At 36.5% G+C, this 22,824-nt stretch overlaps 2 protein-coding genes across 2 annotated transcripts in view; both read left to right on the forward strand.

Annotated features, from left to right (window-relative positions):
- Positions 1–20,021, forward strand: part of LOC139739386 (sushi, von Willebrand factor type A, EGF and pentraxin domain-containing protein 1-like) — a 30,764-nt gene extending 10,743 nt beyond the window's left edge. Inside the window, exons 3-10 of the mRNA XM_071650006.1 lie at positions 8,624–8,806; positions 9,832–10,002; positions 10,881–11,057; positions 11,732–11,908; positions 12,633–12,809; positions 15,112–15,288; positions 15,594–15,770; positions 19,669–20,021. Of these exons, the coding sequence (XP_071506107.1) occupies positions 8,624–8,806; positions 9,832–10,002; positions 10,881–11,057; positions 11,732–11,908; positions 12,633–12,809; positions 15,112–15,288; positions 15,594–15,770; positions 19,669–20,021 (1,592 nt within the window). The remainder of the gene's footprint in view (positions 1–8,623; positions 8,807–9,831; positions 10,003–10,880; positions 11,058–11,731; positions 11,909–12,632; positions 12,810–15,111; positions 15,289–15,593; positions 15,771–19,668) is intronic.
- A 1,175-nt stretch (positions 20,022–21,196) lies between these two features.
- LOC139739387 (complement factor H-like) overlaps positions 21,197–22,824 on the forward strand; it is a 44,237-nt gene continuing 42,609 nt past the window's right edge. The window contains exons 1-2 of the mRNA XM_071650008.1: positions 21,197–21,359; positions 22,579–22,761. Coding sequence (XP_071506109.1) covers positions 21,197–21,359; positions 22,579–22,761 — 346 coding nt within the window. The remainder of the gene's footprint in view (positions 21,360–22,578; positions 22,762–22,824) is intronic.

The following is a 22,824-nucleotide window of genomic DNA, read 5'->3' on the forward strand; positions in this document are numbered from 1 at the left end:
TATACGATAATTTCCAAAAATAGTGTGGCATTTTAAGCAAACACCATTCAACACCCACATGTCAGCTTTCGGGAAAGACTGGAATGGTTCCAAATTCGAACCCTTAAGACTTGGCTCCCTTTAGGGTTCGGATTTGCACCCCTACATCCATCCCGAACCCTATAAGGTGCCACGTAGTTAGATTTGCTCGTAGGGTGAAAATAAGAACCCTAAAAGAACCCTAATTTCTCTGTGTGCAGGGTATACTTTTCATTCGAATAATAGGCTTGATAGGAGAGGGGGTGGTGTAGGTTTTTTCGTTACAAACAATTTGGAAGTTCAAATATTGAAGGATTTAAATATAATGTGTGATAGTTTGGAATGTATTTTTATTGAAATTGAAATATCAAAACAAAAGAATATTGTAGTTGGTGAAGTTTATAAGCCACCTTCTTCCAATTTCCGGGACTTTTTGAAACGTTTTCTGATTGGTTGCTAACGCCTTCCCTACACCAAAAGAATATTTTTATCATGGGGGACTTTAATTTGAATTTGCTTCATTACAATGAAAATGTCCACTGCCAAGAATTTTTAGACCTGATGTTATCCAAATATCTTATACCGTTAATTAGAAAACCTACCCGTGTGACTGATACATCATCCACCTTGATAGACAATATTTTTTCTAACGATATTTCGTTTGTATCATCTGGCGTTATAGTATCTGATATATCTGATCATTTCCCGATATACGCCAAGGTTCCTCTTGTGAAAAGCTGTTGTCTTAAGACTCAAAGATTTACTTTTCGTGATTTTTCTGAGAGCAACATCGATAGACTCAGGGAGAGATTGTTGACTGCTAACTGGGAAGAAGTTTTTGGTATTGATAATGATGCAGAAACTGCATTTCACACTTTTTTGGATAAATTTTCTAGGCTTTATGATGAAATTATTCCTTTACGACAATCCACCTGTTCTACCTATAAAAAAACACCAAGAATGCCTTGGATCACCAAATCCCTCCTTAAGTCTATCAATCATAAGAATAATTTATTCTGTAAATACAAGAGGAATCCGAATGAAAATACGAAAGGTAAATATGCACGTTATCGTAATATTCTTACAACAACTTTGAGATTTGCTAAGAGGAGGTATTTCACGAGGCAGTTTGACCTTTACAAAAATGATACCAAGAGTACGTGGAAGGTGATTAATGAAGTTCTCAGAGTTAAAGATAAATCGGAACAAGTGAAGGAAATATCTCAGCACGGTATCTTGATTCAAAATCCGGTGCATGTTGCTAATGCGTTTAATGATTTTTTTGTTGATTTAGGCCCCAGTCTTGCTAGTAATATCCAAGTAACAGATAAAGCATTTCATTATTTTCTAACTGATCCAAATCCTCAATCTGTGTTTTTTACTCCCATCCAAGAATACGAGGTCAGGGATGTAGTTCTCAAGTTGAAAGCAAAAAAGAGTGCTGGACATGATGGTATTACAAATTTTTTACTGAAAAATATTATATCGGCAATATTGTCTCCTTTAACACATATATTCAATCTGTCCCTTGTTACTGGCATAGTGCCTAGTCAAATGAAAATTGCTAAAGTTGTTCCGATTTATAAAAAAGGTAATAAGCAAGATGTAAGTAATTATCGTCCAACTTCTCTTTTGACGGCGATGTCTAAGATTCTTGAACAGTTGATATATTCTCGTGTAATTAAGTTCCTAAACGAATGCAATATTTTTTGTGAGTCTCAATTTGGATTTAGGAAAAAACACTCTACTACTCATGCTGTGCTTGCTTTTATCGATAAAGTAGCCCACGCTATTGACGACTCGTCACATACTGTTGGTATATTCCTGGACCTGTCCAAGGCCTTTGACACTATCGATCACAGTATTTTGTTATACAAACTCTCGCACTATGGGATACGTGGAAAGGCCTTGGACTGGTTCAGGAGCTACCTAACTACCAGGAAACAGTTTGTAAATATCAACGGCTTCAGTTCCAACTTAAAAACACTATCTTGTGGGGTCCCTCAAGGATCCCTTTTAGGCCCACTTTTGTTTATTCTTTATATAAATGATTTCGAAAATTCATCTAATGTTTTATCTTTTCTTCTTTTTGCCGATGATTCTAATATCTTTTTTTCCCATCGAAACCCAACAACCCTTTTAGATGTAGTGAACAGAGAATTAAAGTCGGTTCAAATGTGGATCCAAGCAAACAAGTTGTCTCTTAATATAAACAAAACTGTTTATATGTTATTTAGTAATTCTGTGATCCATTTGCCTGGCGATATAAAAATGAATAATGATTGTTTGATTCAAGTTGAATCGTTTAAATTTTTAGGTCTTCATATTGACCATGAATTAACATGGAAATATCATATAAATTATTTATCTAAAATGCTTTCGAGAAATACTGGGATTTTAAATAAGCTAAAACATTTTTTTCCAAAGTATATTTTGAAAAATTTATATTCAACGCTCATTTTACCCTACCTCTGTTACGGAATACTTGCCTGGGGAAACTGTGCCAAATTATACATTGATAAAATTTTCAAACTACAAAAACGGGCTATTCGTTCAGTAAATCTAGCCGATTATTATTGTCACACGAATGATTTCTTCTTTGAAAACAGACTCCTTAAGGTTGCTGACTTGTTTTTATACAACTTAGGCACATTTATGTTTCAGTTATCAGCCAACGGCTTGCCTGACGTATTTACTCATATGTTTCAGAAAAACTATGCCGTCCATGCTTACCCCACAAGACAAAGAGAATCATTTCACCTTCCACGTACCCGCACACTCCTTGCTCAAAAAACAATTGTTTTTACCGGACCTAAATTCTGGAATGATCTTCCCGCCGATTTAATAAATTCTAGTATGTTTACATTTAAACAAAAATTGAAATTAATGTTAATAAATGAATATAATCAGTCTGATTAGAATATTTCAATATGTTATATGCGCAGTATCCTCGTTCAATGTATATTTCTGGTTTATGCTCCCGTTATATAATCACTGCATCCGTATTTGTATCAACATTTAGAACTCACTATGAAGTTGACTATAGATAATGTGCACGTATATACTTGTGTACCTATATGCCATATTTTCACTCAGTTCTTATTCTTTGGGTTCTTGTTTTTTGTTTTGTTTTTTTTTCACTTTTTCTCTTTATTCTCTTATTTCTTTTTCTCTTTGTACTTTAATATTTTAGCTTACATATCGTTTCGTCATTATTACTTTGTGTCCTATCTCCATTGATTGCATAGCAAATTTACACCGGTATTTTTTCACGGAACCTGCGCTTACAAGCTTTGCTTTTGCGGTTCCATCATATTTCACAAGTTATAGAGAATTATAGTCTTATGTACATTATGAATGCTGACACACTTTCTGTTCATGTCCCGACGTATGACATGTTTTGTATCTTGCTTGGTTTGTATTTTTTTTTTGGATGTATTTTGATGTCAAGTGAAATATGAAAATAAGCATGCTGGAACTGTTCACTGTGTCTCGAGTGCAAGACCAGTGCAGTTTCAGTTATTCAATTCAATTCAATTCAATTCAAAAGTACAATATGATTGAACTGTTCTTAACCTCAGCACTTATAATGCAATGCATTTTGCTTTCAATAAACTGACATTTCACAATTATATTATTTGTACTTACATGCAAAAAAAAAAATCACAAAATCAGAGATACATGTAACCGATAAAGGTACATAGTTTAAATTTCCTGAGGAACAAAGGATTCTGCAGCTAGCGAGAGAAACGAGAAAACCGGTGAAATTAGAAGTCTGAGGATAAGAAAATGTTTGATGTAGACCGAAATATTCTTGATTGTTTTGTATTCTTCTAATGATAAGATATGTTCAGGAAGGGGCAGGCTAGATGACTTTAACGATGAGCGAAGAAAAAAGCAACTAGCAGATCAGCATTAGCGAGAGGAGGACGTGGATTAGAGCATGTAATATACAAGCATCCAAGCTGTTATGGAACTCCCTCATGACGGAACATAGGTAGCCATTGTTTTACAGAATATGATGACAGGTGATTTATAAAGGGACTGGCATGTCTCTTATTATGTGATTAATGCTACTGTTAATAACTATACTGCTGTGAAGGTCATCACATACTTCAATGTATTCATCCCCCAGTATTGAGTTTGAAATGCCATTCAGCTTGACAGAAATGTGACGTCTAAGAGAGATGGACGTTGACAAGTCGACTCTACTGTTTTGGTTGTTGGTGCTGAGTTGTATATGCTTAAATTGATGCATGCGTGGGCATAAACCATCACAGAAAATGGACTCGAATCCATGTTGATTCACTTCAGTTATATTATTTCAACGTTTCATGCAATTCTCTCCTAATAGAATGCTGTTTTGAAGATATACCCAGGCAATCAGGAAAGTATTATGACCCATCTCCAAAACAAGACTGCTATGATGACGGTAGTCAAATTGACTACGAATGCACTAATCATGGAGGAACTCTCTATGGGCCTCCCTACAATTACTGCAGTGGTGGATCTTGGGCAATTCAATTTACCCCTATATGTGAAGGTAATGTTATAATGATCCAAACCTCCGTCGGTATCGCAAGGTCAACAGTAGTATTCACTTGATTAGAGTTTCTTGTCCTTTTTAATCGGGTAGCTATCGGGGAGTTTACCTGCAACTATTAGGAATAATGAGTAATTTATTCGGAAGACAGCTATTTGAATTTGATGCTACCTGCAAAATTATTGCATATCTATCATGTGGGAAAAACGAGTTTGCCAGTCTTTCACACTATAGCGTGTTCAATGTAAGCTTGTTCAGCTGTATGGGTAGGCCTATTGATGTTAAGAACAAACGCAAAGAATAGATATTCACTAACGTACTTATAACATTGAATTTAATTACTTATAAACGTTTCTTTGAATCACTATTAACGAATAATTTTGATTTCGATTAGTGTACTCTGTAGCCATTTCTACTCTTCGTTAATGAGAGATGAAAGAGGGCCCAAGGTATGCACAGTGAACTGGATAACACAAAATAGAGAAATGATAATTTAACTATATGATTTAAGAAATCGAAAAAAAAAATAATTTGATTTACCTAAGCCGCGGACTAATTCTATGAAATATTACTTCTCCAATACGTTTGGCATATTGGGAAGTGAAATAGAGGAACAAGATGCTTAGGAATTTGAAAGAGGGTTACAGCTCATTATTCCGAAGGTTCGTTATTCCGAAGGTTTTTTAATCCGAAGGTACGTTATTCCGAAGGTTCGTTATTCCGAAAAGGAAATAAGCTGATTCGTTTATTCCGAAGGTTCGTTAATCCGGAAGTGTATAATAAGGTTCGTTTAATATTCCGAAGGTTCGTTAATCCGAAAAAACAATCAACGTTCGTTATTCCCAAGGTTCAATAATCCGAAAACGATATAAGGTTCGTTATTTCGAAGGTTCGTTACTCCGAAAATAGAATAAATCTCGTTATTCCGAAGGTTCGTTGATCCGTAAATACAATAAGGTGCGTTATTTCGAAGGTTCGTTAATCCGAAAAATGAAATAAGGTTTGTTCGTCTGAAAATGAAGGTTCGTAAACCGAAAATAAAATAAGGCTCTTAAAAATCCGAAAATAGAGTAAAATTCTTGTTATGACAAAATGTGGTGTTTTAATAACTGTCTTATGCCTTCGTTGATATGTGTGCGCATATGTGTGAGTGTGTGTATTGCGGTCAAGTACATATAACCTTTAATATTACTGTTTAAATGCCTATCTCATCCACTCTCACCCCCATTATCGTCGCCTTATAGCCTCACGTTTATCGGTAGTCTAAAATTCATCATCACCATCATCATCGTCATAACAATTCAGGAGAGGCATGTTCACTTTGAAAAGGGGATGCCAGCATACTCATACTCTCTTTGGACACATAAACACATACTGTACGAACACACACATGCTAGGTGAACAGGCACACACAAACACACACAATTCCATACAAACTTTTATCGGCGACTTATAGAATGCCGTCGTATATTCATTTGTACATGTATACTAACGATGAAAGAAGAGGTATTTTCTCCTCCGGAGGATGAACTCGCCTGTTCCCACGCCTTCACGTCTTCATCATTGTCAGGATAATACATTAATTATTTGAAATAATTACCATACTCTGCGACTCTAACATGTCTGAAACAGGAAAAAAATCACACATGCGTGGACTTAAAAATAATGGCATTTAAACAAATAAACAATGAAATATACTCAACAAGCAGATTTCAAATGTAACACCTCTGTTAATAGGCTTCACTGTGAAGAGTGGAATGTAATCGAACTTGTCCTACCGATCAGTCACTAGGTTAGAAATTATTTTTGCAGGAATTCAATGAGAAGATAAATGCAGTTCTCCATTTTTTGTGTGACATGATAACAAATGAAATTCATGTCGATATGGTTACTGACAAAATGTAAGCCAGTGCTTTGTATCATTTCTAGCTCTCATAAAGTTAAGTAAATTGGGTTTTACACTCCATTATGATAGCCTTTGCCATGACACTAGTTGTATTACGTATTACTAAAAGAAACCGCAATTTTGTTTTTGTAAAAAAATAATGTTGGATATATTATTTAGGTATACTGTTTGGATAATCAAGTTACGGTACCTATTGTTAGAAGTGAACAATAAACCAAGTTGTCAGTTTGCATACATTTCACTTTCTTTAAACATATGATTTATTTTTTCGGGGGGGGGGGGGACCAAGGTCACCATCTTATAAAAAGGGAAGGCATTCAAAATTTAAGGGATGCTACAGTATTGGCTGAGATGGGGCGTCAGGTTTCCAACATTTTTGTGAGATAATGAGAAAGTTGTTATGAAATAATATGAAAGAGCATGTAATTCTACGAGGAATTCAAAGTTTATTCGATGAAAATTGATTTTGAAATGCTGAAATATTCAAAACAAAGGTATCCTAATAAAACGTTACACCCACCTTTTGTTTGGCCCAGTGTTTTATTTTGTTTTTTTTTTTATATCTCGCCCATTTAAACCGATTTTAATACAATACACTTTGAATTTATTTCAGAAATGCATCCTTTTTAAATTTCACAGGTGATTTCTAATTATCTTGCAAAAAGTTAAAATCAAGATTCTTAATCTACGCCACTTCTTCACCCAACACGACGTGCTTTACCTGAAATACACGTATATCATCCTCCCAGAGACATGAATTTTCATTGCGTAATATTCAAGCTTTTTTTTTTTTTTTTTTTATTACAACAACGTATTTCGTCATTACAGTGAGTTTATTCCATTTTCGGAATTACGAATCTCATTTCATTTTCGGATTAACGAGCCTTATTTTGTTTTCGGATTAACGAACCTTCGGAATGACGGGCCCTATTTCATTTTCGAATCAACGAACCTTCGGAATAACGAACCTTATCATATTTGCGGATGAACGAACCTACGGAATAACGAACCTTATCATATATTCGGATTAACGAACCTTCGGAATAATGGACCCTATTTTATTTTGCGGATCAGCGAACCTTCGAAATAACGAATCTTCGAAATAGCGAGCCTTATTTCATTTTCGGATTAACGTACCTTCGGAATAATGAATCATATTTCATTTTTGGATGAACGAACCTTCGGAATAACAAACCCTAGGTCATTTTCAAATTAACGGGCCTTCGGAATAGCGAACCCTATTTCATTTTCGGATCAACGAACCTTCGGAATAACGAACCTTCGGAATAACGCCACAGATGTTCGGATTAACGAACCTCTAGGTGAAGGGAATTTGCGTGTTTCGGATCAACGATCCTTAAGAATAACGAACCTTCGGAATAACGAACAGCACCCTTAAAAGACATACCTTTCATCTGCATTAAGTATGATATGCAGTCAGAATTCCATTAGAATTACTTCGTCATAAATCGTGATTACATATATATTTTTGCTTTGTTTTGGTAAATGCTGTTGATTTCTTGTATTTTGTTAAAATTGTTTAAAAGCTTTGTGTCTGTTTAGAAAAAGCGCTGTATTAATCCTGGTTAAAATATTGTTTTTATTGTTGTTATTATTGCTATTAGTATCATTATTATCATTTTTATTACTATTATAATTATTATTATTATATGATTTGTACAGATGATATATATTTCTTTTTCGAACTCAAACAGAAATGATTATGCAGAGTTGTGTGTGTGTGTGTGTGTGTGTGTGTGTGTGTGTGTGTGTGTGTATGTATGTCTTCGTGTTTGAGGGGTTGGGTGGTAGTGATTGTGATTTCTGCATCATGTAGATTGTAATTCTAAATTGTTGTTGATATTGTTCATTGTGGTTTTGTTGCCGTGTATTTTTTTTTTCTCAGATGCACGGAATAATGGAAGAACAGCCTTTGGCTGAGGCGAATGTCGTTATGGATATGAAACAAAATGAAATGAAAAATAAAAGACTTTCTGTGTAAGTACCATTCTTGATACATTACGAAATATTTGTCTTCACATCATTCTGATGTTTCTTTTCCGTTTCTTCTCCGTTTCAAGTTCAATGATAGCAGCAATATCAATAAAAGCATTGTGATTCTTTGAGCTCCTTCACTTCAAACTCTTTCCATTCAGCCGATAACTGTCCTAGACCGACCTTAGACGACAAGGGCACAATCTCTCCCGACAAATCGCAGTACGACGCATTTGAGTCAGTGACCTTTGGCTGCGACAACACTTCATCTCTCGTGGGTGTGACCACAAGTAGATGTGAGTCTGGTGGTACGTGGAACCCTTCTACCGTGCCTAGCTGTGCAGGTGAGTATGGTGATTTTATTAAGCCACTCGTCGCAAACAGTCATAACAATTTGGACCTACAATGTAAGTACACACAGTGACAGATGCATTTGATCTAGACCCGATCTATGTCCTTGACATGTAAGAAACTAAGTTGAAGTGAGAGGAGAAAACTATAATGGAATAACTGAATTTTTAACTTAGCCACGGAGGTGTCTTTATGTACAACTATTTCTGAAAGTAATTTTCCAAGAGCAATATTCATGGAAAGTATTTGAAGTTACCGTGACCTCAGTCCTTTTTTGCTTTCATTTTGACATAATTTTGTTTTTCGAGAAACACACACACACACACACACACACACACACACACACACCATGACATCTCACTGCGCTCCCTAAATACTATGAACGTAAGTTGCTTGCTTTTCTTAGCTGATTATTTAGTCTGGACTTGTACATATTACATTAGTATGGACGCTAGCATCTCCATTTCAAATCAGGAAGGTTTTTTAGGTCTCTTTAGACAACAGAAATTACACCAGAGGGAGGAAAAAGGTCATATCATTTATTCATTTTATTTGTTTATTCACTTTTCTTTACCGAGGGTAGCTCCATCAGTGGTTTATACTCTGTTATCCTACACGTTGTCCTAGGGGGCCCTGCAAACAAAATGACAAAATATAACAGTTAGTTCAACATACACAAAATAAAAAAATCAAGGACATCCTTTTTACATCGTAACATCAAAGCAATATAAAAACTACACGTATAAATGCAAAATTAACCTTTGGTGATAATAATGCACAAGTTCACATTATAAAAAAATGACACCTCTACATTATACAACAATATCAACATGACCGAATTCTACCTAAAGAGAGATATGTATGTTCTTGCGAAGGGAGGTGGCGTTCTGGACTTCAGCGGGGAGCTGATTCTAAAGACATGATCTGCAATTCACACAAAATAATTCAAGCATCAGAGTTCAAGAAAATCAACCAATCTTTCATTCGTATTGGAAACTCTGTTGATATAATTGTACAGATAACTGTGACGCACCGCCTCTCGACAACGGGGGAGTTACCCCAGATCAAGACACCTTTGAGAACGGAGATGTTCTCGTCTTTGTCTGTAATGCAAACTACACCCTGGTGGGTATCTCAACGACAACATGCAGGGATGGAAGCTTCGATCAAAAGACGCCAACGTGCTTCAGTGAGTTTGTTGAACATCCCTTTCCGTACAATGCTTAGAATGTAACTTTTTTATCTAATAACGTCCTGAAGCTGCCTTTAATTTCTTGTACTTGTCTGGAATGGCAGAGAAGGAAGTTTAGATTAAGAGGCACTGACTTAATGCAGTGAGTATCCCATACTGAAAGCTATCGAAAAGAGGCCTGTTAATTGTATTCAAACTGCAGAAATTCGAATTCATGGGTATTATCTTTTACATCCACTACTATAGCATGTGTACATGTATGTGTATTTCAGTATGCGTCAGACAATTCAGACATGTTAATGCAATTACTCTTGTGTGTTATAATGAACGAAGAATATGCTTCTTTTAAGGACCACTTTGGAGAGCTCTGAAGTATGAGTTTAATGCATGGTTATAGTATTCTAAGATGACAAGTAGATTTATCATTACAACCACACTCTTTAAGTGCTGTATTTAGTAACACTATGTTCTGGAAACCACATTTCTCTAGTTGAGAAGAGTGCAAAGCAAAACAAAAATGGTTCATACATATCATTGTTTGCTATGGTTTCAAAAGTTTCGAACGACATTTTAGATGAATTACGAGGCTAGACAATAATTCATTCTCTATTTAGCAACATATGTCAGAAGATTTGATTTCCTGTTTCCGTCTCAAATTGGTGTTTCCTTATTCTGGGTTCCATCTCTCTCGAGAAGGCGCACGGTCAAATTCGCAGCAGGCAATACAAATGACAGGATGACCAATTTTGCAACGGGAGTTTTCCCAAAGGACGTCATGCCGAACCTTCTACATGACAGCTAACATTGGTTTAGCTGGGGAATAGCTCTTGACTATTTCAACTTCAGGTTGTGCGTTTTCACATTCTTTACAATAGGCATGTGCCTCCCACCTGTGGTAGCTAACTCTGACTACGCCACGCAGCTACAGCCGATAGATCACTCCACCACCATTACTGTGGAATGCGATCCCGGCTACTCGACAGGGACTGGAACGGATACAGACATGACTTGTAGCAATGGGAACTTCGATGTAGCTGACCCCGTGTGTTACGGTGGGCATTACACCACATTTTGTAAATTGCAGTATTGACAGTCAATCGCATTATGCAAAGCGATATGAAGATCAATGCGAGCAGTATGCCAAGAAGTATGTGTCGTAGCAGAATATTAATTGAAAACTGAACAGCCCCTTTTCAACTTTATCTTTGTTGGATTGTTGTTTTTTTTTGCATTCGGAAAGAGTGGAAATACGCACAAGACAGACAGACAGACAAACAGAGAGAAAACAAGAAAGAGGGAGAGAGATAGAGAAAGAGAGAGAGAGAGAGAGAGAGAGAGAACGCGCGTATAGACCATAGGAAGAGAACATTGTACAGTCTCTGGATTGAATAAACAGACTGTGAAAAAAACACAACCAATGTAAACTTTTATGATAGTTATCAAATGACTGATTGCAACATAATTCCACATGCTGGTGTAAGTGTCTAGATTGTATGACATTTTTTCACCAAGGAGCAATGTGGTCACACAGTCTGGGTTTATAGAGGCTCGGGATCAGATACTTATGCACCTTCATATAAAGAAATTTGCTCGTGTTCGTATGTCTGTTTGCGTGTGTGTGTGTGTTTTTATATTTGTCTCAAACTGAGCGTTTTCTTTTGTATGCATGTATTACTCATACATGTTATATGTTACTCATACATGCTTATTACACTTTACTCCATAGAAAACTGTGGCGTCTTGTCGTCCACGTTCCCTAACGGACAAAGATCGGGTGATACCTCCCCGTACTACCACGGGGAGGAAGTCACCTACATCTGTGATACTGGCTACACTCTGGTGGGAGCCGCTACCATTATTTGTACAGACGGGAGCTGGAGTGCAGATGAGCCATTTTGTCTTGGTAAGATAGTCGATGCAGCTGAACTCCTCTTCTCACCAATTACAATTAGACAAATTTGGTAATAACTATCACGAATAAATGATAATAACTGTGATGTCTAGATAATATAACAGCAATATCTTTTTTATCTTAGTAAATTAATGTCCCACTATACCTTAAAGCACGAGCACAAATCACCATCCAGTGACGAAATGAATGGAGCATGCCTTCGGAGCATGTAAGAAGACAAAATGATAAGTTTCCTTACCGGTGAGAAATTTGGATTCTGTACAGCTGGGCAAATATTACAATCTTCAAAATGATGTGTACGTCACGATACATTTCAGGCTCTCTCATGTAACATGTGGTAACAAGAGGTTGTCTTCACATCGTGGGTAAATGGAAAGTAGAACAATGTGGGATTATTTAAAGTTCACACGGAGCGGAGAGTATAAATTCTCTACCCCTTGTCTCAGAGCCGTGCTTCCATCTCCGCCATACGCATTAGGCATTGCTATTAACTCACTAATGGAACCTCAGATCTAATAAAGTGAAATGAATTCACTTGCTGTTCAGCTTCAGCCAAAAAAAAAAAAAAAATCATCTTAGTGGAAACACAAAATACAGAATGTTCTGCCGAGAAGATTGTGCACATGTTGATGGAACAATAGTAAAATCATCAATATTCCTGCCTGCACGGCCATACTTTAGTGTCAGCTCGCCCTATTAACCCTTTGTCTCGTAGCCAACTGTGACGTCGGAGCAGTGCCTAATTCGGACTACGCCAGTGGTGGGGATGTAAATCATGGCTCGTCCTTTGATATCACCTGCGACCTCGGCTATTCGACCGGGGAGAGCCGGGTTTCTTCATACACGTGTGATGATGGCACCCTCACACCTTCTGAGCTGCCCACATGTTACGGTAAGAACATGCTCAGACATTTCGATACATTGTTTGATGTGGTTAAGGGCACCACAAGAAAATCAAGTTCATGCCTGTACAGTATGGGAGCCTCACAGCGGAGAAAATGTCTCCACAATATTAAGACTCCCATCAGTGTACAGTCTTTTAGATTTTAGCAAATATAATTGGATACTATAAATCATGGTCAAGATCAAGGACCAACTCTGACGTATTGTAGTTTTGATGAAATGATTCATAAGTTTCTGTAAACCTTCTCACCTGCACGCTTTGCTCTGCAAAGATTAACACTTACACACTTCACCACCCTCACATTCAATATGTGACCGTGCATCACAAAACCAACAAAAATACCACCCTCTGATTTTATGTGAGGAGGCAAAAAAGGTGAAATGATTGAAACAAGCCAATCTTGAGTTTTTCATATTTTCTGAAAGAGCAAGTCTCCCTCTACTTAATGCTAAAGTTTGGGATCATAAAACGAGAAGGAAATTGTGTTTTTTAACAGCTTTTTTTTTCGACCTTTTTTATTTTTATTTTTTTCGGAATATCGTGATTAGGCGTGTCTTATATCCCCTTTTATTTCTTAAAAACCATGTGTACACGGTCTGAACTTACAACTCTAATAACTTTAGGAAGGATGGTGCCTTTGAAGGTTAGCATAAATCATGGACAGAATGTAATGATAAAGTTTGCTCAATTTCAGCCTAATCTGGTAATTTCTTCATTGCTCCGTTGGCTTGAAACACCTTGTTTTCTCCCTTCTTAGCACATTAAAATTTAGCACGTCTTGCGGAAAAAGATAAAGCGCTTGAACAGACTTTACTCAAAGCCTTTTTTATCAGTTCAAACTTTATCGGAGTGTGTGCTTTCTTCCCAATATTCAGATTATGTTAGGAGAGTCCATTCGAATTGAATTATATACCGTAGAGGGTGTGTACAGTTCTGGTCGAGGTGAGGATTTAGCATTTAACGTTTTGTGAGAAATTCAGAAACCACTCTATGGGATGTCTAAGAGCATGCAATTATAAGGGGTATCAAACGTTTATTTTGATGAAAATCGGTTTTGAAATGGCTGAGATGTCAAAAAACAACAACAACAAGGTGAAACAAAAAGATCATAATAAAAGGCGTGGCTTGTCACCTTTTTATCACGTTTTTGATATCTCAGCCATTTCAAAACCGATTTTCATCAAATGAATGTTGAATTCTTCTCAAAATAACATGCTCTTTCATATTTCATAAGAGGTTTCTCATTATCTCAATTAGAAATATTCAAAACATGAATTCCCACCTCAACCAGTACTGTCCCTTTAAAGCTTAGAGTCTGGTCTTTCAGAATCTGCTCTCAACTTGAAAACTTTGTCTGGCGACTTTTTGTTGGCTTGGGATGCGGGGTCACATACTTTCTGTATGAAAAGGAAACCCATCAATATAAGCTTTAATCAAACTTTTAGAAACAAAAGAGCACAAACAAATCATTAAGAGAATATCTCTTGCATATTTTTAATTCTTTTTCTCAGTAATGTGAATCTAAACGTTGCATTCTGTTATAGCAAAGCACATTTTTTTTCCGTTTCCATGAAGGATACAGTTAGAGTCATATTCTGCCTTTACGAGGGCTTATGTACAGCGCACTGGATGATAGATCCAGACGTCTACTAATGGGGCATCATTAACAGACTAAAACCAGTGAAAATTAGTATCTAGTCTAGAATCTCGATCTACATCTAAGTAGGGTGTTAATCTAAAGCTAAACCGCCTAGACTCTTCAAGGTTGAAAAATTAATGTTCTTGTAGAAAGCAAATCATTCAAATGAATGTATTTTTTTTTAATTTCTTTCTTAATCAAAGAGAAAATTGCTTTCATTATGTTAGGTAAGTAAGGAAGTGAGGATTTTAATCACTGAACACTTCATGCTGCATCACGTTTTGTATCAAACTGAAAAAAGATGCATTGTCTAGATTTGATATCAAGGTGACAAATGTAGTTTCCATTGTATGAAAAAAATACTATTGTTTAATTTGTACTTTGTACGTACACTTCTATTTAATTCAAATACATTAGTCACTGCTATAAATGGCAAAAATGAATTTCACATCTACTGAAGAAATTATAACAACACTTAACACGGCTATACATAACTCAAATTTGTAAAGCAGATAATTCATAGTGTCTTGATAAAAAAGAAAGCAAAAAAAAAAGGAGGTGAAATGGTTAGATAATCGTTTCGCTAATGTATATTGCACTTTACATACATTGATACTGCAATTTAGCCATAGGCCTAATTTCGTCTCATAGCCAACTGCTACGTTGGAGCAGTGCCTAATTCGGACTACGCCAGTGGTGGGGAGGAGATTCATGGCTCGTTCTTTTTTATCACCTGCAATGATGGCTATTCGACCGGGAAGAACCAGGTTTCTTCATATTGGTGTGATGATGGTATCCTCACACCTTCGGAACTGCCCATCTGTTACGGTAAGAGCAAGTCCCCATTATCACTAATCCAAAAACAAAAAGAAAGGGCCTGCTAACGAACTCATGGAATTACGAACCTTATTTCACTTTCGAACAAACGAACCTTCGGAATAACTAACCTTATTGCATATTTGGATTAATGAACCTTCGGTATACAGAACTATATTTTATTTTTGGATTATCGAGCTTTCAGAAATGAAAAGCCTTTGGAATAATGAACCTCACTATTTAATCATCACTTCGCGTCTACAAAGTTCCACCTATCGATTCCTTTACTGCAAGTTCGCCCTAATCTCGTCTAATAGCCAACTGCGTCTTTGGAGGAGTGCCAAATTCGGACTACCCCAATGGTGGGGATGTAAATCACGGCTCGTCCTTTAACATCACTTGCGACGATGGCTATTCGACGGGGGAGAGCAGGGCTTCTACATACTCGTGTGGTGACGGTACACTCACACCATCCGAACTGCCCACCTGTAACGGTAAGAGCAGGCCCCCGGTATTGTTAATCCGAAAACGAAAAGAAGATGCGGAATAACGAGCTTTTCGGATCAACGAACCTTCGGAATAACGAATCTTACCGTTTTTCATGTATGGTTATTGTTTTTTCGGATCAATTAATCCTCGGAAATGCGAATAATGTAACCAGGGAGGTGTTACAGAGATGCTGGAGAGGCAACTCTTCGTAATTCATGCAAACACATGTTTGGGTTCAAGGCGTTACAATGGGATGTCTAGCATTCCACTGCACTACGCTTTTAAGCCATGCTCGGCACCGCTCTAGTTGCAAGACAAAGTTCGGAGACGAAGAACGCATTTCACCTTTCGTTGAATTACAAGCTTTATTTCACGGTAAAATTTTAAATGAAATACTTAAAAACTGATTTAAAATAGTTTAGGAAAGAATTCAATATTATAAACATGTATTTCTAGTTTCTTCGTTATGCGCAAAACGAAATGAAATGAAAATTAGGCCCTCTTAAAAACTTAATATTTTTCTGTAATGCGCACATTTCTGCATGTTAGTTTTCAATCTTTTAATCTGGGATATTTTGATTTTCAAATAAAGTACTCCACTAAAGCGTGTTCCAGCGTACTTTTGAACTATTTGCTGTTAAAATTGTCAGTTTTACACTGCATTTTGATTCGCTGCTCCAATTCAAGGTAAACAAATTCATTGTTGTCATCACATTGAAAAAGAGAGCGAATTGCAGTAGGGGCAAGTATTTATAGATGTGAGAGCGCTAGTCCCGATTATTGATGCTCTCTTTTGTCAAAGCACATGGGTAACACCTGTAGTTGAACGCATAACTTCTCGGCGGTGCCGCGCATGACTTCAAAGGAGAGCAGTAGTTGTCTCTTCTTCTCTAGCACCTCCCTGATGTAACCTAATAACACGCTGATAACACTCCTGAATCAAAAGAGTGTTAACGCGAACTATCCGTCGACAAAGCTTGTTTTTATATTGTAAGCCTGATACATAATTATGCTTAGGTCCATATTTTGATATTCTTCATGTCTTGTTAAAGTTTACTCATTATAAAAGGTTCTGCATTGTCTTGTCTATACTTTGTAACACATAATGAGATGTAAGACATTGTCCAACTCTGAATTACCCTCAGATACTTGTTTGAATTTCAGATAATGGCAAAATACTCAAATTTGCGTGTCATTTTCCTCTTCTCATTTTTCAATTTTTACCTTTTGACAATGCTTACATTTGCATGACGGACAAAATATTTCGTGGCAGAGTATCCTTACGACGAGTTAATTCGTAACATACGATGCCTTGTTTGAACTTTTCGAGACATGTTTGTGGCTACAAATTGTTCATAGGGCAAGCAATCTAATTTACTTTGTGTGTGTGTGTGTGTGTGTGTGTGTGTGTGTGTGTGTGTGTGTGTGTGTTTGTAATTTGAGCAATGAGCTCATCATGGATATTGGAAATTGACATTTACGGCATACAAACAAACAAGCAGACCAAAAGAATATTGAAAATGCGATAGTTTGACCACAAGAGAGAAATTCAAGTCATGATTGAGAAGCATAAAAACATGTTATATCAATGAGTATGAGCTGAAAAGAATGTAAAAAAAAAAATGCAAAGGAGCAGTTCTTTCCTCACGTCTTGCTACAATAATCAAACGCATTTTTCTCCACGCAGACGACACTTCAGCCTGTACGTCGCACCGTAAGTAGACACACCTTTATGAATATAAACTCACTTTGAATTTAAATATCTTTATAACTGAAAAAAGTCACACCCCTGGATTATACGTGAAGACTGCAAAAAGTTGAAACAGGTAAACCAGGCTAATCTTGAGTTTTTCATAATCTAAAAGAAATATTCTTCTTCTACATAATTCTGAAGTTTGGGGTCAAAAAATGAGTGGGAAAGTGTGTTTTCAGCAGTTTTCTACAACCCTTCTTTTGAAGAGTGGTGTTATCAGGTAGAGGTCCCTTTTCATTTCTTGAAAATCTTTTGCACACCCTTCACTTTCAACTTTAATTACTTTTGAAAGAAAATGCTACCACCTTGAAAGTTGGCATTAATTTTTGATAGAATGTGTTAATAGTGCACTCTCAATTTCGGCTTAATCCAATAATCACTTCATTGTTGTTTCTACGGTGGTTTACATCGCGTTTTTTTTTTTGTCCCATTCATAGCACTGCCAGAACGGTTTGGTAAAGATTACACGCTTGAATAGACCCTGTACTTCACAGCCTCTTTTCTCAATTCACACTTTTTCAGAGTGCGTGCATTCTTTCCAATATTTCTATAGGTTAGGAGAGTCCATATGAATTGAGTTATACATCATTTTAAAGCTTAGAGTCTTCTCTTTTAGAATCTGCTCTTTAAACTAAAAAAATCATGTCTGGCGACTTTTTGTTAGTTTTGTGATACAGGGTCATATATATATATATATATATATATATATATATATACATGACATAATACTGTTTTATTCATGCACAAGATACAAGATAACAATTCCGCAGTTACAAGACAAGTCAAGAATTTCTTCAATGGTCTTGAACTTGTTCATACAAACGCACACACGAAGAATTTTGCAAAACTTGTACTAAGATAATGTCCTACACATTCTTCCAATTAGAATGCTCAATTACTGTTTTATTCTCTCTGAGTTAAACTAGAATTCAGTGTTGCAAAGTAGCCATGCTACGTTGATTTGGTCTTGTACTAGGGTTTTATTGACAGGTAATGGTAGTTACAGATTTATATGTGATTAGAACGTCGTCGCAACGTGTGTCATTCGGGCATATGATGAATTTTATAATAATATATATTTCAGTCTACGATGATTGGAGTTGTAAAGATGCTACTTCTTGTGTGATAATAAGTGAAAAAAATAATTATACCTGTGTCAATAAGAATAAAAGAAGTCTCACTTTACTGACTGTACTAAAATGTTCACAAAAGTTTTATTCATAGAAAATCTCATATACCTTTTCCAAAGCATAGATTTGTGTGAGGGGTCTTCATATTACAGTCCTCACTGCGATGAAGATGACAGATTAAGAAGTCCCTAATTCTTAACTCTATAGGGAGTATTGGTGTACGAGTAGATTCCTACGTAGCTTGCTATGTTGGTCAATTGCGCGTCTGTTAATCCGTGCGCCCATTCAAAGTGATAAATGACCTAATCCACGTAGTTTTCATCTACTTGAGTATGTCATTTTGATCCGTAAAACGCGCTCCTTCTCTCCACATAGAATGTCGTTTTGAGGATATACCGAGGCAACTTGAAGCGTATTACGATCCAGTTCCACGCAAAGACTGCTACGAGAGAAGGGATCGCATACTGTATCAATGTCCAGGAATTCTGTATGGGACACTATATAATGACTGCGTTGGAGGAACCTGGCTAATTCCGTTTGCTCCTGCTTGCTATGGTAATGATGCAGACAAAATGATATGCATGTGCTTTAAGCACACAGAATACTGAAAAAAGAGATTTTTACACAGATTATTTTCTCTCGTGTCAGGAGAAAATTGCAAGAGCGAAGAACAAAAGCAATCGTGTCCCCTTCAAAAGCTTCATATGTCATTGTAGTCAGAAAATACTGAATATTGAATATACATTGATTGTAATTTTTTGTAATATTGATATTGATGCGATGATATTTTTGACCTAATTTCACGATTTCTGTGCTTTGAAGAATGATTGCTTTCTTGGCTTTTTCTTTTGGCTTTGGTAAGCCTTTTCAATAATTACATACGAATCTTTGTTTGTTTGTTTTTTCATCTGTTTTTGTGTCTGTAGATTTGCCATTTCAATATGTCGATCACTTACATACCAACGCAGTGTGTTTGCCTCTTCATTTCCAAGTCTCGAATCATATTTTTTTTTTGTCCAGAAAATACGTGTAATAGACCTAACCTGGATGACAACGGAATAATATCCCCAGACAAGCAGGAGTACGATGCATTTGACAGAGTCGATTTCGGTTGTGAAGGCGCATATACCCTCGTGGGTGTGACCCCGGGTTGGTGTGAATCGGATGGAACGTGGAACCCATCGGCTGTACCCAGCTGTGCAGGTGAGTATGACGGTGTGATCCAGTGGCACATGGCAAACAGAGAGGATCCTGACGTTTACATATGTATTTTCGACTACATCCTCCATGAATTGAAAAAGAACAGAACCGTGTCCGATGATTTTGATAAAAAGTGCCGAATACAGATTCCGCCCCCAGCAACGAGAGAGTGATCTTTAATTTGTCAGTGCGAGGCATCGTGGTTACTGATTGGTCATGCGTAGTCCACTGGCGCGAAGCTTTAATAAACATTGCGGAGGTTGCTGAGAGCATACCTGCTATTGTCTAGAGGTGAAAACTGTGTTACCTCCCCGTCTAACTTCTACCACACCGTGTGTGTAATTTAGTGTATTTATTCAAACTAGCTTTTACTTAAAGTTACACTTTAAATCAACAACTGAAATGGCTGAAGGATTTGAAAAAAAAAATCACGTTTTATACCTGAAGGCACAAAAATAAGCTGCTTGACAAAAATCAAGCAACTAAGTGCAAAATGGAAAGGGGATCTTTCTTTGATAATAGCCCTTGTCTTCTCTCCCCTGCAGATGCCACCCCATCCTGCTCATCAAATCGTAAGTATATTATAGGGCAAGCATCAATCAATCAATATATTATTTACACGTAAACTCATACATATGCACGCAGACAGACGGGCAGACAGACTGACAAACAAACACACGCACACACACAAACATTATATACTTGTGATCTATATTGATTTATCTACTTATTGACATTCACAACGAATATTGATTATCAAAAGGATGATGCATTTTTGCCAAAAAACAAAGTTATTCAAAGGAAGACCCCCATAATTTCGGTAGAAAAAAAAAACCGACTTATTGGCAAAAATGCATGAATCGTTTTCCTCTTCAAAATGTAATATAAATAAATGAATAAATGAATAAATCTAAATATATACATATATATATATATATATATATATATATATATATATGAGAGCGAGAGAGAAGGGGAGGAAAAACAGAAATAAAGAGAAAGAATGCAGTTATGAGGATAATACAATTTTTAACCATTGAACCATGACTGTCTTCACGAAAGATCATGCTATGACCATACGTAATTGATTGATCAGAAATTAATATTGCGATGCATAAAGCACGTCAGGTGTGTTTGATGAGATGAAGACAAACTTTAACAAAGATTTCCATCGTGACCCTTACCTGTCATGGCAATTGGTGCCTTGTTTTTCGGAATAAAGATGTCCGCTTAAAACCTTCTTGTTGTTAGTCTTACGATGAACATGCCAGTGTACTTTTGGATATGAAATAAGTCTCATTTACGATGTATTTAATCATTTCAACACACAGAATGTCCTTTTGAAGATATGCCAAAACAAGAAGGAACCTTTTTTTATCCAACTCCAAAGCAAGACTGCTACGATGATGGTGATATCATATTCTATCAATGTCCTGGAACTATCTACGGGCCTCCATATAATGAGTGTGACGGTGGAATTTGGTTGATTCCCTTTGCCCCTACGTGTGAAGGTAATGACGTTCCAACATAAATGAGTCTTCAGTAATACGCAGTTTACATCTAGTAAAATAATTATGCACATTTCGATTGAGTATTAAAGTGTGAGGTACTCATCGCTTGCATAGACAGATGTAAAAAAAAAGAAATATTATGGAAACTATAACTATACTGGCAGGCGTGTGTGGCAAAAATTCGCTGTTTCACGCTTGTTGTAGTTCATAATAACCATAAGGATTTGATTTTAGATTACCTTTCTAACGTAAGGGCATGGAACTGAAAAGAAGCATTTGATGATCGTTATTCTGAGCAGGGGTTGATCCAGGAATTCTGTATAGGGGGCGCAAGTAATATTTCTGGTGCCACTTCCGGGTTTCATTTCATTTTTTTTCCTTTTTATTTCTTTATGTTTTTAACAAAGAATAAAGGGGGAGGGAGATTCATTGATCCACCACTGTTTAGCAGTTCAGTAATGTTTCGCAAAGTCCTACCAATATGTGAGTCATCTTTAGAGTTGAAGATTATTAGCAACCAATGCTAAACTGAGCCTTAATTACTTCAACCAGATCTCTGTACATACGTGTCTGGTAAAAGTGACTGCCTCATCATCAAATATTGATGATAATAAACAAATGAATAAATAAATAAATAAATACATAAATAAATAAATAAATAAATAAATAGACAAATGAATATATAAGTAAGTAAGTAAACAAAGAAAGAAAGAAAAAAAAACATTGTATTTCGGTCTGTGATTTTAGTTAATTATCTTTGGACTCTTTTGGCTCATTTCATTTGATTTAATCAATATGATTTAAAGTACCAAAGAGATGACCCCATCGATCTTAACATCTAAGTATCAATAAGGTTGATACAGTCTATGTCTGTCATTACGATTTCCTTCGTATTTTTTTCTTAAGCTACATTATACATCTTTGATCTACAACACTAGGCAGTGCTTTGGAATCAGTTCCTGGATAAGAAATAAATTAAAAACCCTTACTGCAGACACTCAATCCAGAAAATCATGACAAATGCACGTTCTGTTGATATCTCTGCCTACGTATCCACTGTAGTGTAAAGTGGGTTTCTTTTTTGCTCAGTGTTTTCACATGGTCTGAGAGAGTAATGCTGATATTGAGATATTGTATTTTCATATCAGCGATCCCGCCAGTCTCTTTCAATATTCTAATTTACTAATGATTGTTTCCCACACTTCATAATTCCAAAAAGTTGACACGTGCTCGAGGCCAACCCTGGACAGCAAGGGCACGATAACTCCGGACAAACCGGAGTATAATGCCTTCGAGTCCGTAATCTTTGACTGCGACAACACATTCACCCTTGTGGGTGTGGCCTCCAGTAGGTGCGAGTCTGGGGGAACCTGGAATCCTTCTGCCGTACCCAGTTGTGTAGGTGAGCGAGGTGGTTTTTCCAAGTACATCTATTTTATGGAGAAAAACCCTTAAAAGTAAATTC

This window comes from Diadema antillarum, unplaced genomic scaffold (assembly GCF_040938485.1).
Source record: "Diadema antillarum isolate AM-2024a unplaced genomic scaffold, OU_Dant_1.0 seq00000798_RagTag, whole genome shotgun sequence".
Classification (NCBI taxonomy): Eukaryota; Metazoa; Echinodermata; class Echinoidea; order Diadematoida; family Diadematidae; genus Diadema; species Diadema antillarum.